Genomic DNA, 14688 nt, shown 5'->3' with positions numbered 1-14688 from the left:
GATGCCATTTGCATCCTAGACAGATGATGAGTCGCTCTGGCTAGCAGCTTAACCCTATTAGGCAACCCTGGTACCGTGACTATATTAAATAATAATACAAATTATTTTAATATCGAGCCCCTTTGACTTCGTAACTTCCTTGTATAGCTACGTTGTCAATGTGAAGGAAATTTCCTAGTGAAGAAATACAGAACAGAGTAAAAGCGCTGGGGTGGATGTTGAAGAATACACTGTCTGTACTTGCAGTGATAAGTGTTATAGTGAGACAAAAAATCCCAGGAAAAAAACAGTGCAGCTGTTTATTTCAGTAATAGCTCAGTGCAAGTGTGACCTGGGAGACTTCAGGCAGATTTCTGAGGCTTTGATAGAATAAATTCATACATTTTATTTTTTAAAAAAGACCCTGGATTTTCAGGGGATTTTTATTAAATTGTTAGCACTTTACTAGATCTCTAGAATTTAATGTAGGGTTTAATGGAGAGGTTTAATTCAGAAGATGAGAGCCCTGCCAAGCACGGCTGATGGAGGGTTCACTCGTAAGGGTGAGGTGCAAGCACCGGGTCCGGAGCTTGGCAAAAAGCTCACCTATCCCCAATGCTTCCGATTTGTGCACTCTGCTTCCAAACATACCAAGCCGAAAACCTGAAGAGAAGTTAACTTAGCACACTGCAATCTGTTAACTGAAACATAGATGTGTTTTCTGAAAGAGAAGATACTTTCTGAGGTGTGTGAATTTGGGGAGGGGGGAATCACCTTTCTAATAGTAAACCGAGGGCTGCCTGGAGCCCCCTTGGTGTTTGCTGTTGCGTGCTCCTTGCCGCTACACCCAAAGACCTACTTTTTATGTCGACTTTTGCATGCCTAACAAGACTATACACACTTAAAGAATTACGTGCAGTAGAAAAGCTACCTAATGATCAGGCGGCATTATTATTTGGCGTGCAGCAGCGGAGCAGGACGATAACTATTTATTTACTCTTTGCGGATAATGTTCTCTTATAGTCTAGTCTTTGGCAATAGCGAGAGAGCATCTGATATATACAATATTGGTGTGTATCCAATTGTTTGTGAACATCCCAAGTTTTGAAACATGGTTGTGAGAGAGGAATATAAGCTTAAGCTTGAAAGGCTAGAAAGCAGAAAGCCTGCACGTAAATGCTATTATGCACTTAATGAGGCAGGGTTTTAAAAAAAATCAGCCACACAAGTTGGTTTTATCAAAGAAAATGTATAAATAACAACCAGTGATTCAAACCGCCTCACAAAGGGAAAAGCAGGGACGGGAAGCTAGCACTTCACTTGTGGCATTCAGATAATAGTATTTACTACACTAATCTTTTGGGCTTAGCAATTGACAATCGATATATTATTATCAACAAGCGTTAATGCAAACAAAAAGCTTCCATTTCTTTTTTAACTGTGTTCCCCTAAGTCCTTTAAATTTAATTAAAACCGGACAGCTCTCCCTCTAGTACAAATTAGAGTTAAAATCATATTAAATATTTGTTCTACGGGAAAACAAAAGTGTCAGCTTGTGCTACCAGGTTTGGCTGCTTCTTTTTTGCTTCTTTTTTTTTTTTTTTTTTACACACAGAGGGGGGGAAAAAAATACCAGCTACTCAAAGTTAAAATAAAGTCTCTCTCCCTCCCTCCCCGTCTCCCAAGACTACTGTCTATAACATGTTGTTCCTTATAGAAAGTGGGATATGGTGGCATTTGCTTGATTAACTTGCTCGACAAAAGTGACAGCTGCTGTGGGTGCATGTAGCTAAGCTGCACAGCGCAGTTCCGCCTTTGTACATCTGTCAGCAAAAAAGGAGGAATAAAGAGTGAAAAGAGACAAATTGGTCCCAAAAGGCAATCCATTCAACTCAGGAGGTTTGCTCTATTCAAGCACTCACTGGGAATCTCAAGTGCTAGGTAGCTTATTCAATTTCATTCATTCTTTAGAATGAGCCCACAAGTGTTTAATTTCTTATTCTGTTGAATAAAAAGGGGGAGCTTTTTTTTTTTATTGGAAGCATTAATTGTAAGACTAGCTGATCAATGCCTATGATATTAACTCATTACTTATTTTCTGGTTAGCTGTGTGCTTTTAGATCCACAGCCACTAAACTTCGTTTCTATAACGTGGGCAATGCCACACCAATTTCTCCGCTTCTGGAAAATCTGAGCACTCACAGAGATGCAATACTCAGTCTCCTGAGCCCTGGCCCCTGCCCGGCTTGGGGGAACGGACCAAATCCTTGGCAGGTGTAAATCGAAAGAGTCACTGGGTTGTTATTGATGCCACCCGTGGCCGCGGCCAGGACGTGAGGGAGCCAGATGCTCTTTGCCTGTGGGGCTGAGCCCCTGACGCCACTGCAGGTTTGGCCCTCTGTGCTGGAGGAGGTTTTGGAGCTGGGAATGCTGAGCTGCCGGTGGATGGCTCTGCTGGGCCCCCAGCGAGCAGCAGGGGAGGGGGAGCCCGTAAGCAGGGCACAATGGAGTGGTACCCGGTGCAGAGGATGGATTTTGTTGTGTAGTGGGAAGAAGAGTTGATGAACGCATGGGATGGGGATTGCTGCGTGGGCAGGTCTCCGCTTGCCATCCAGGGAACGTATGCTTGCAGGGGAGAGATACGCCTCCTTCTCCGTTGCGTGGCAGAAGGTCTGTCCCTGTCTCCTTATCGACACTGAGGAGTGGAGCTATGTGTGCGTCTGAGGGACTGTGGCTTCGCCCACCTCGGCTGTGTCACATCCTCCTCTGGGGCCACCACCATGCGCCTTAAGAGTTTCAGCCACTCTTATGTCACCAAGGCCTTGTCCCTGCTCTTCCCACACTCTCCTGGCTGTGGGGCAGCCTGGGGGTGGCACATCTTCTGCAGCAAGAAAAAACCTGGGTTTCCAAAGCACAGACTGAGAAATGGCCAGGGCTCAGCTCTGGCAGCCCCACCAAGACCTCACTAGTGCTGGTGGGGAGCAGGGCAAGAGGCACGCCTGGTCCCACCACTGCTCTCATCCGCATCCAGCATCCCGGCTGAGGTGGCCTTCAGAGGAGGCTCAAAACGGGGATTGTGTGGATGCCATCTATGTTCAGGCTTGCTGGGAAATCGCTTTCTTTTTTTTTCTTTTTTTTTTTTTCTGAAAGAGAAGAGTAGGAAACTGCAGTAGCCATGAGGCTCTACGCTTCACGCTTACTGTCTTTACCAAGTTCTGTAATTGCAATGACTGCCTCAATCAACAGCGAAAGAAACATTGAGGGAAGGTAGAGAGGGATGCTTTGGTGACAACAGAAGATTGCAGGCAGAAGAACGATCCTTCCATGACTGCCATCGAGCAGCCTGAGCTTCGGTTGCAGGCCTGCAGCCAGCCTCGCGTGCAAACCTGGCTGCATGTGCGTACCGGGTGCGCTGTGAGCCAACACGGGAGCACGGTCCCTTGGGCAGGCGGCGTGCACCAGGAGAGCTCCTGCTCCCACTCACCGAGCAAGTCTTCATGCAACGCTGGCAGCTGTGTGTGTAGAGCTGGTCCCCAGAAAGCTCCTGAGCTGCTGCGGCTGCATCCCTATCCCCACCTTCCCTGCCGAGGCAGCACCTGCCAAGCGGAGGTGGCTGCTGTGAACGTGTGTGACAACACCAGATACCGAATTTGATCTCAGAGCTGCCCAGGATGGGGACGGACACAGCTCTGTCAGCTGTCAGGTACTGTCAGCAGTTGTAAATCGGCACAGCCCCACTGTTGCTTCTACCAGCTGAGCTCCTGGCCCACTGGACGGGGACATGAACACCAGATACAAAGAGCTGGTAATTTTTTTTTTTACTTTCCTGGCTGATTGAGTCACTTTTGAGAGAGGGCTGTTGCGTGAAAGCAGGTTCAGTTTTCCTTTGGGAAATAAGACTCGCATTCAGCTCGCTTCCCTCTCCCTTCCCACCCCTGTGGTCCCCTCGCTCCTTGCTGGCCAGCGCAGGGATGCTGCAGAGGCCGCTGCCTGACATCCAGTCCCTCACCTTTGAAACACCTTGGATTCAAGGGTTCGTTTCAAAGCTGCCTGTCAGCATTTTGAAACAAGTCCATGTCCGGGACAAAGAGAAGGGAGCCAGCCAGCGTTCAGAGCCTCCTTGTGCAGTGTATGTCACAGTTTTAAATAGATTTGCACTGCTTGGATTGGTTCTGGTTGGAAAGCGAGTACTGAAATGAGAGGTCAGAGGGGAGAGTTACTATGGTAATTGAGTAGTATCACCAGTAGTTTTGCTCTTATGAGCATTAAAGCACATAATAATAGACAAACAACAGTGGTTAAAGCAAGCAGGTAGGATTACTATGTTCTTTTGTCAGAAGTATATAATGTCTTGTAGTCAGTTTTAAAGACTTCTCAACCCCCAAATCCACCCAGCAGTCACCTGCTGAGTAATTTTGTATGCCTAATCTCCAGCCCTTAACTACAAGCTTTCTGCTAATTTGAGGCAAATGGGTATTTTTGACACTAAATAGGGCAGTAAAGAATCCCTGACCTAGAAAAACTCCATTCCAAGGCACTGAGAGCAGAAAAATATTCTTTCAGCATCCTTGTGAGACCTTTGGAATGACATAAAATAGCTTTGACTAAACTGTGCTGCAGCCTTCGATTAATGGTTTGCAGAAACTTGCTGAACATCCCTACTACAACTTCCCCCATAAAACTTGTCACTTCAGATTGCCATCAGCCACCACAACAATAATCATTTCATGCCTATTGCTAATTGCAAGCACAGCTGAGGCTCAGCGGGGTGCTCTTGCACAGTCCCAGGCCTTTATACCAGCCTCAATCTGTTGTATGGCACTTGTTCACACACAAAAAAACTACCAGTAAAGGCAGAAAGAGGCAGAGTCACAGGTTCCTTGTAATCCCTCTGCTACCCTGCTGACAACCCAGCCCTATAAGCATTCCTGGTTTTGTCCCACTCTTTACAAAAGCTGAAGTGACCTTAAGCTACTAGTATGTAAGCTTTTGAATGAAGAATACAGCTCCTTCAGGTGCCTTAAGAAGCAGTGTTGCATCTGGCTTATGAGATTCTGTTTGCAGCACCCCTGGGGTGAGCTGTGGCTTCCTGTAACATGTAAAATATGAGTGTGAACTCAAGGTTCATGGCAAGGAACAGGAGGTCATGCTTCCATTCAGCTCACACCAAAGAAGACGGGGGGTTGCAGATGTTCCTGGGTATGTGTAATGACACCACCTCCGGGAAAGCACAGGAACCCAGCACAGGGCTTTTTTTTTTTTTTTTTTTGATAAAATGTGCCACACTCAGTGTGTTACTTGCAGATTTATTCATATCAATTTTTGTGATTTATGTATTCAGAGACAAACTTGCTATTTCAGCAACTTATTGATCATGCTTTTGCATTCAAAAAAAAAAAAAAAGGCGGGGAGGGGGGCACAGTTCAAGGAAGCTTATTGCTTGAGCTGGTTGGAGTGTTGGATGGGCAGCTGTGGAAGCCCACCCCTCGGTGTGCTTCAAGTCCTCTAATGCCTGTCCAGGAGCATCCCAGCCAGCCCGTGGCCCACCTCATCAACCCAGGCTGGCACCCAGCAATGGGGGTCACTACGAAAGGCAGAAGGGGAACAGGAAAACTAACCTGAAAGAGGGATTAAATTCCTGGCTGTGCAAATACGGTACCTCCTTGCTGTTGCTGGGCTCTGATCGCACCCGAAGATCATCTGTTTGCATTTCATCTGCTGGTAGCCAGGTCACAGCGCACAGCAGGCAGCAGGGGCTGCGGCATGCCTCTGCGGGAACCCCGGGCCCTTCCCTGCTGACGTCCAAGTGGATGTGTGGCATCCCCCAGGATCTACCCTCCACAGCCATTCCTCACCCTGTGCCCCTAGGCTGGGTGTAAATTGTCCTCTGAGCGATGGGCAGGGGTGCCAGCTAGCATCAGTAATGTGTGTGTGCAGTTATATGTGGAGTTGAGGTCTGTGGGCCTGGGAGCATCAGTGAGCTCTACTCATACTTTACAACCAGGTGTGAGGAGTTTTCAGAAAATCTATTTGTGCTAGTTACTTCAGTGTGCCCATGCCACAGCTTCGCTGGCACGGGGGCTCCAGAAATGTGCCTGAAATGTGTTGCAGCCCCATGGCAGGGTCCTGAAGTTCAGTATTTGGGCTGTGCCCTCTGCACCTTGGGTTTGGGGACAAGCTGCTGGAGCCCCGGGGAGCCCTGTATCCCCAGCATGCACCCCGCTGCCCTACAGGGAGTTGCAGACCCAGCCGGGGGGACCGAGGCGGTTGGTGTCCTGGCAGGACCAGACTGCGTTCTTTTGTCTGAAATGATCACGTTTCCATTTCGGAGCATTTGGCTTTGTTGTTGTTTTTTTAATAATATAATCATATGCAAATGTTATCTTCTTTGGTAGGTTAGTCATGAATCAGAGGGCTTGTGCGTCTTATAGCACATCAACACTAGTGATAGCTAAAGGGAACATTTAATTTATGGGCTAACTTATTTTTATGAATATGCAGGGCTTAAATTCAGCAGTTGGTGTGTGCTCTATGAAGTGACGTGACGGTTTTGTGTATCAAGATCAATGAATTAGACTTTGTCTTTTTCTCATAAAGCAGAAAGTCTTTGGAGTAACTTAGCTTTGAGAAAGAGAGCTCCTTTCATGCAGCTGAGCAATACGCCTGGCTGAGCCCTTGTCAGCCAGTGCTCAAGAGGAGAGGGGAACGATTCGGACTCAGCTCGAAGGAGTTTGCATCTCCCCAGAATCTAGCATGTTGGCGTGCCTAGCAGAAATACAGAAAAATGTTTCGTTTTGCTTAATGTGAAGGTCTCGTAGCAGATAAGTCACCCTGCCGCTAAGCTCGGGGCAGAGGTTAGCACTTCTGTTTCAGATCCATGCAGCCGTGTAGGTGTGCGTGGCACGGGACAAGCAGGAGCGGCAGGACCTGCCTCCGCCAGAGACTTCTCATCTCATTTAGAGGTGACATAAACACCCGGCAGATCGTTTTGTGGAAGACAAGAGGCAGCAGTGGGAAGGAGAGGGCGTGCATGTGTAACATACGGTTGCTTCGTTCCTCTGTGGGTTTTGATTTAAAGAGGTGATGGAAGGAGGCGTTTGGGTGACCCGGGCATCCGTGTGCCAGCACAGCCCTGGGTCACAGCTAATGTCACCCGCGAGCATGACTCATTTAAGCATGCTGATTGCAGGAAGTAACATAAACATTGACGATTTTGCTCTGTTTTGCCTGTGTGGGCCCTCTGCATTACAAGGGAACCCAGGCAGATCCCCCAGCGATGGCAGTCACTTTGTGCCACCCCTCCGCCCTCCTGCCAGCTGGCTGTCCTGGGTCCTTGTCCCAGCACCCACAGGCACCTGGGGCTCTCCAGGGATATCCAGGGATGCTCTGACCTCTCAGACTAGTCTGAGGGACTGGAAGGTATGAAGACCCCCTAGACCTTCATGTCTCCTATCCTGGTCAAGCCTACAGCAGCTAGCCAGGGTGCTTCACGCACAACTCAACCCCAGTCTGACATCAGGACCTCAAGTGGCAGCTAACAGTATCTGAGCTTGACTGCTGTTACGGAGGGAGCTCCTGCTTGCCTGTCTCAGTTTCATTCGAGCTCTTAGCTCTTGCCAAGTCTCCATCCTGGAGATGAAGGCCCAGCAGGAATCTCTGCCACACAAGTTGCACAAGGTGGAAGCATCAAGCAAAAGATCACCACGTGCCATTTCTTTGGTGAGTCTTCCATGTCTTTTTTTTCCTCCATTTCTTTAGAAGACGTGGTGTAGAAACAGGTGTACAGGAACATCTATTGAAGTGGGAGGGAAAAGCCCTTCCCCATGCAGCATCGCTAACCTCTGCTGTCTGGTGCAAGGTGGCAACTTGCACCTGGTGGAAGGTGGCAACTCCCAGATGCATTACCATACGGCTCAGTAATGTTGTTGCTCCCATGTTTTGTGATGCTGGGCTGCTTTAGCTCGCACTCATTTGTTTGCTTTGGTGAGGCAGTGCTAGCTGGTAGGTGCTCGGGGACAGCAGTGTCTGCTGGCCCCGATGCCACCAGCTAAGCCAGTGACAGCTGATGGTGTCGGAGCCGCACGCGCAGCAGTTCCACCCGCGCTCTGCTCACAGCCAGGCACCGGCCCCTCAGCCGGCGGGGAACAGTGGAGGGTAACGAGTCACCAGCCTCAGGTCTGCGATTACAGAATATTCCGTTGTCTCCGTTCACCTGCTGCACCAGCAGCTTCAGCAGCTAGAGGGAAGGGGGCACGTTCCTGCAGCAGAGACCCCCCGAAGGTGCAGCGAGGGGAGGCAGCGATACCTGCGTTAGGCTGGCGTGAGGCTTTAGGCTAGCTGGGAGGCAGCTGCAGCTCAGACTAGCCTGGATGGCACTCGATCAGGATTTTTATAAACGGGTCCTGTGGGGTTTTTGTTAATCTTTAACTGGTTCTAGATTAATTGCCACTGGTACACGGTTTTATCTGTGTGAGTGGAAGGAGAGATGGCGAGAGAAGGGTGTGACTGTGCATACAGAGGCGCGATGGGTTTCTGTATGCAGACCACTTCGTAATCAACCGTTGTGTCGAGCGCCTTGGGGAGGTTCTGTGATTCCTCCCCCCGCCAGAGCCCCTGCTTTTCCTTCTCTTGAGGGCTCACTGCTCATCTGTGTGGCGTCAGACGTGCAATGTCAGCCCTGCGTGAGCAGGGCGCTGATCCACAGCCCACCGGAGACTTCCTGCGCTGCAGGGCTGGCAGGCTGCTGCCACACAGCTGCAAGCCTTTTTTCACAGACAAGCAGTAAAATTTCAGCCCCTGGAGGGGCCCTGTGAGTTCAGCAGCTTGAAAGAAACTCATTTCTTTGCTGCTTTTTCCATCTTTCATAATTGTGAGGGTGAAAACAAAGCTTTTTCTGCACAGCCCAGGCAGGTGCCTGTAGGTGCTTACACCAGCCTCCTTACCCGCAGCCAAACTTTGCCCCATATGAGCCTCCCCTCCGCTCGCCATCAGGGAACCAGACTCACCCCATGGCTGTTTATGGTTGAATTTCAAGATGGTAAGTAGCTTGAGTGTGGGTCCGACACGCTTAAAGGCAGGACTGTGCGCTCACTGGGGGCAGGGAAGGGGTTAAAAAACAGACTGGGGCAAATGCACACAGCTGCTGGCAAGGTCCATCAATGGCAAAAGCAGATTACAAAAACCTTGGGGTGTTGCTGGCGGCCATTACCCCTCCTGATAAGTTTGTTGTTGTTATTATTAGAATTTAAAAGCTCATGCATGGAAATTCTGTGTAGAAGAGGGTGCTTGTCTCCCCCTCTGAGCCTGTCATGTCCCATGAACAGGCTGGCTAGTGGGAGAGGCTGGTGCTAACTGGGTGCTGGGGGCAGCCCGCGTTATTCAGGGCACAGCACACAGCCCTGATGTGGGTGCTGGAGAAGTCCTGTCTCTCTTGCAGCAATGGTACACCAGCTCGATGAATGTTGTCTGCACCTGGCTGACAGACCGCATGGACCTGCAACTTCACATTTACCAACTGAAAACTCTCATTAGGATAGTAAAGGTAATCAGCCAACATGTTCTCAATACCATCTTGCGGTCAGAAGGAGCGTGTGTGTGTGCCTGCATGTGCGTGGCGTGTTCTCTCAGGGCAAACTGTCACTACGTTTGTCTTAGGAAAATAAATGAAGCCATTCATTCAAATTCTTAAAAGTTAAGACACTTGTGTGCATGACGTGTAGTGAAGGATACACGGGAACTTGAAATGCTTATAGATGCAAAATACCGGTGTGCAAATAAGAACACAAAGTAACTACTTGGCTGAAACAAGGGAAACTCCGGTGCTATTTGGCCCTCCCTGTACAGCGACCGCAGCAAAATTAGCCTTTTTGTGGACAAATGAACCCCGCTGTTAAAAGGGGTTAAATCAAACCAGAAGTTTTTAATGCTGTTTTACTAGGATCATTTAAGCCCAGCTATGGCTTGCGATTGTTGTCAGAATGCAAATGAGAATTGTTCTCCTAGTTAATTGAAGTTGTTTCTTTTACAATGGGTGTGTATAATCAACTCTAAGAGATCACAAAGGTGAGATAACATACCCTGAAAGTAACATTTTTTTCCTTGAGTGCACGTGTATGTGTATATGTGTGTGTGTGCATGTGCCTTGGACTAATGATAATTATTTCAGTGTGAAATCACAGTGGTTTACATGAAATAATAAGATCACAGAAGGGGGTAAATATATTTTTGATCATTTTAGGTTCTATCTAATGCTTTTTGGTCTAGTATTTTATAATGTTTATGGTCTTGAGTGCAGTGAACACATTGAAGGCATGAATAAATTAAAACTGAAATGTATTAAATGTGCTTTTCATAACTGAAAACAACAGGCACAGACAAATTATTTCTACTTGTCAGCTAGCTGAGGAAAGCTTTCTTCCTTGTGCTTTATTTATACCAATATTACAATCAGAAGCAGCTACAACAAATCCAAGGACTTTCTGAAATAGCAGAACAGTAAATAGTTTCCACAGAGCAGAATTAAATGAACTATGAGGCCAGAGTTTTATCTCACAGAGCTGAGAAGTTTTTAAACATAAATTCAAATGAGAGATATTAATCATAATAACAAGGGAAATATAGCTAAGCAGGGAAATACAACTCCAGCTTCAGGATTAGGTGAAGAAAGAGAGATTTAAGAAACACATGCTGTGTGCTTACGTTTATACATCAACAATTTTCTCTGCTATCCTGGACTTAGTTTGTTTAATCCCAATACTGTAGGTAGGATGGTTTAATATGGAGCATTCCGGGAACGTGTAATCACGTCTGCGGTTACGGCCGATAAGCGTTCTGCTGCGTGAAGAAAAATATCTGACATTACAGGCCAGCTGAATGCATTCAGGAGCCAGGGAAGTTAGTTGGAGCAGAGCCCTCATCCGTTGCTTTGATGCCTTTTTAGACCCCAAGCTGCCATATGCAAGGCTCCCCTCAGCAGCCCGCAGTACATGCCTGCTTTGGAGCCTGCATGCAGCCACACAGCCAGCCACCCTGCAAGGGCAGAGCTGTCTGTTGCCCCAGGCACCCTAAAGGGACCTCTGCCACAGCGGTGGCCCATAGGGACACCCCCCACACCCGCTCTGAGCTGCCCGGGTTGATGCAAAATGCCCCCAGGGCTGGGATTTCCCTGGCACCCCAGCCTCTTCCATTGGTGTCCCCAAGCCCCAGGCGCAGGGGCACAGGCTGACTCCGGCAGCGAAGCTGGGAGCCGGTGCTGCCCTGACCTCTGTGCTGTCTCCTCCTTCTTCCGTGCCTCTCCCCGCTTTAGAAAACGTACCGGGATTTCCGATTGCAAGGCGTGCTGGATTCCACCTTAAACAACAAAACCTACGAGACCATCCGGAACCGGCTGACGGTAGAGGAGGCCACGGCGTCGGTCAGCGAAGGCGGAGGGCTCCAGGGGATCACCATGAAGGACAGCGATGAAGAAGATGAAGAGGATGACTAGGGAAGCTGGCCCGGAGGACCGGCCGGGGTTGCCTGGTATCCGTGCATGTACCTCGTCTGTAACTCAGTTAGCCACATTAGGAATTTTTATGTCAGCTCTAAATGCCCATGAGAAGTTTACCAATACAAATGCCATGTTAGCTGTGTGGTAATAAGATTAGCACCTCTCTTTGATTCATCGGTTTCCTAATTTCATAACTATTTGTTCATAAGCAATATGGAGCACCATTGTTTAATACTGTTAATGGAGAAACTACATAGAAAACATGCTAGGTGTGTCCCTGTTATAATTAAAGTTTAAACAATGCTTCATTAATGTACTGTATATACATTGATGGTAAATTGTTGTGAAGATGAGTGAATCGAGTCCTTTCATTTCTTTGTTTCTCTTCTGTGGATGCCAACTGCTTAAAATTAATAAAAAATCAGCTTTGTTTTTAAAAGAAGAACAAGGCAATTACAAATGATTTTTTGTTCTCTCTGTTCATTTAAAAACCAGAAAACAAACAAACCCAGACAGCCGTTTGAATCATTCTGCATCCTTGTTAATGTACCAGGCTCTTCCCTTCAATATGCAGTTAACTCCATAGAGGCTACATCCCAAAGGATTAGTCATTCTAATTGCCACACCAGATTAATCCTATCATTATGGATATATCATGCCACATTACAAGTCCAAAGCAGTTGTTTTATGTTGACGTTTGCTCCTCTAAATGTTACATTTTTGTTTAAATTTCAAATAACAGTGTATGTACAAAGACAACTTTAATTACAATCTTAGACTATACAAATGTGTTTATAATAATATATTGAATATTTATTTCAGTAGATTGTAACCTTAATTTACAATTCCTCTGTTTCACAATGGTTTTTATATATGTCATGTACATTGCATTTTGACCAGTAACTGCATGTCCATCAGTCCCTCCTCCAGAGCTTTTACTTTCTGTGTAAAATAGTGATCCATCTTGCTTTTTTTGCCTTATACAAGCCGACAGTTGTAAAAGTGTGAGAACTGTGGCTTCTCAATAAATAACTATTCAGATGTCCTAAGAATAAATTATGGAGTCTTTTTATGTCTGCCTTAGAAAAAAAAAAAAAAATACAAGCTGAGATGTAAGAGCCCCCACCTCTCAGAATAAAGGCATTTTCTTTTCTCATGGGTGTTTTTACAGTTTATTAATTAAGAAGATGGTTTTCTCATTTACTCCCCAAGGTCAGGATGGGACCACACGGTCTGTTCCCCAGGTACAAGGGCATTTCTGCTGTCACCTCCACAGCTTCCACTGCTATCTGCACGCTACATCCTATGATTTGCCTCTGGACATCTCATTGATGGTCCCCTCTGGTACAGCCCTGTTGTTACATGGTCATCAGCCTTGCCCAACACTTACCTGCCACCAGGGGTTTTCTGAGAGGTTTTGCAGTCACTCCATCCCACCAGCCAATTCAAACCAGAAATTACTTCTGTTAGCCCAGGGTTCAGTCATTTCAGAGAGGAGCAGAAGAGTTGATGTCCTTCACTCCCGAGCACAGCAACCTCTTGCCACCCTGAGGAAGGAGGACAAATGTTCAGCACCCACAAACGCAAGATGGCCAAACGTTGGAAAAACATCCTGCCTGGCTGAACCTTTCTGACATAAAGAACTTTTAAACCAAACCATCTTCCAGTGCCCAAGAGCCATGAGACTCCCTGGACACGTGGGAGGCAGCAGGGAACTCTGGAACAGCCTGTGAAGTGGTTATTGAGTCCCAAATGGGGCTGGGATAATTATTGAGCCTGGAGCACACTCACCTGCAATGCTGGATTTTTGGGTCCCTTCCCACTGTGGCAGAATTTAGCACCTGGCTCTGCAGCCTCATCTGGATGGCCATACCCTACACATTCAACATCCACCTACCTGTGGTGACCTGTGTCCACCATCCCCTTTGGAACAGGGACAAAAGCAGGGTCTTTAGGAGTGGGTGGTAGGCGTGCACATTTAGCACCATTTACATGTTGACAAACCATCTGATCCACTAGGATAGACAAGCTTTGAACCCCGACTGTAGGCCAGCAGATCGCTTCTTGGGTTCTGTCTTGCTCCGTGACACTGGTAGAGGGAAGTATTGCCAAGAAAAGCCACCTCTGAGGATTTGGGCAGGAATGTGGCTTTGTGCACTGACACAGGCCACTCTTCCCCCTTCTTACCCACACTCCAGCTGTGCAACTACTCGGTCCTCAGTCCCCAGAGGAACAGAGGTAGAAGTTGAGAGTCATATTGGGTCTAACTAAACCAGTTCAGGTGCCTCTGCAGGTCCATCACTGGGATGCATACAAAAACCATCCATACGTTGATGCTCTGCGTGGAGCCTTCAGTCACACCCTGAGGGCCACAAAGGACTTGCCTGACAAAACAAGTCTCACAAGGCACAAAGCAATAAACAGACTGCAAGCCTTACCTCGTCCCTTCTTTCTGGGTGGCTGAGATCCACTTGAGACCCATACACGTACTGAGGCACACGTGTGCTCATGCCCTCTTCACACTCTCCCTCAGCTGCCCCAAACATTTATATGAAGGGCAACAGGTCACAGAGGAGGCACTGGGAAAACCCTACCTGGGGTGATCACCAGGTTGGTAGCAAAGAGCACTGAAGAAGACCCAAATTTGTAGCTCTGCTCCCAGTCAGGCAGAGCAGAGCTGGAGAAACAGCTTGATTCTGCTCTAGAAATGGCTCCCTCTTTTTTTTTTTTTTTTAACATGAAATACTTATTGGGTAAAAACACAGCCCACTTCCACCTGCCACCTTTCAAAATAGTGAGCCCTGCTCAGTTTTTTGAATGAAAGTGTGGGCGCAGCCTTCAGGAGATGATCCTTGGCTGTGCATCACTAACACACATCGGTGCCTCCCTGAAAGGGCGGTGATGGACACCCTCGTCTGGGTTTCTCTGTCATTAGCAATAACCCTATAGCCTGTGACAGCTTTTTGCGTGTCCTCAAACCCCAATAAAGCACCTCGTAGACTCCACAACAAACCTGAGGATACGTTGGGCTTGACCACACATTCAAACCAGGGAATTATTAGCCAGCTAACTTCTTTTAAGGAGCTTGGACCCAAATGATGAGCTTCAAGTTATACTTCAGCGTGAGCTGGGAAAAAAACTCATATATGAGCAGTGCTGCAAAGCAAGATTTAACCTCCTGCTCCAGAGCCTGCAGCTGAGCAAAGGAGCATGTAGTACCC

The 14688-nt window shown here is 47.5% G+C and overlaps 2 protein-coding genes across 28 annotated transcripts in view; one reads left to right on the top strand and one right to left on the bottom strand.

Moving 5' to 3' along the window:
- The window catches only part of CADPS (calcium dependent secretion activator), a 220847-nt gene extending 208224 nt beyond the window's left edge, over window positions 1-12623 (top strand). For 8 of the 24 annotated variants that reach the window (XM_037383085.1, XM_037383086.1, XM_037383078.1 and 5 more), the window contains 2 exons: window positions 9416-9520; window positions 11285-12623. In XM_037383085.1, the coding sequence (XP_037238982.1) occupies window positions 9416-9520; window positions 11285-11464 (285 nt within the window). In that variant the 3' untranslated portion in view covers window positions 11465-12623. The remainder of the gene's footprint in view (window positions 1-9415; window positions 9521-11284) is intronic. The other 16 variants (XM_037383066.1, XM_037383083.1, XM_037383065.1 and 13 more) reach the window with 2 other exon arrangements.
- A 120-nt stretch (window positions 12624-12743) lies between these two features.
- C4H3orf14 (chromosome 4 C3orf14 homolog) overlaps window positions 12744-14688 on the bottom strand; it is a 34287-nt gene continuing 32342 nt past the window's right edge. For all 4 annotated transcript variants that reach the window (XM_037383089.1, XM_037383092.1, XM_037383090.1 and 1 more), the window contains exon 5: window positions 12744-13014. In XM_037383089.1, the coding sequence (XP_037238986.1) occupies window positions 12955-13014 (60 nt within the window). In that variant the 3' untranslated portion in view covers window positions 12744-12954. The remainder of the gene's footprint in view (window positions 13015-14688) is intronic.

This window comes from Falco rusticolus, chromosome 4 (genome assembly GCF_015220075.1).
Source record: "Falco rusticolus isolate bFalRus1 chromosome 4, bFalRus1.pri, whole genome shotgun sequence".
Classification (NCBI taxonomy): Eukaryota; Metazoa; Chordata; class Aves; order Falconiformes; family Falconidae; genus Falco; species Falco rusticolus.
Note: the sequence above shows the minus strand (reverse complement) of the source record. Positions and strands in the feature narration are given on the sequence as shown.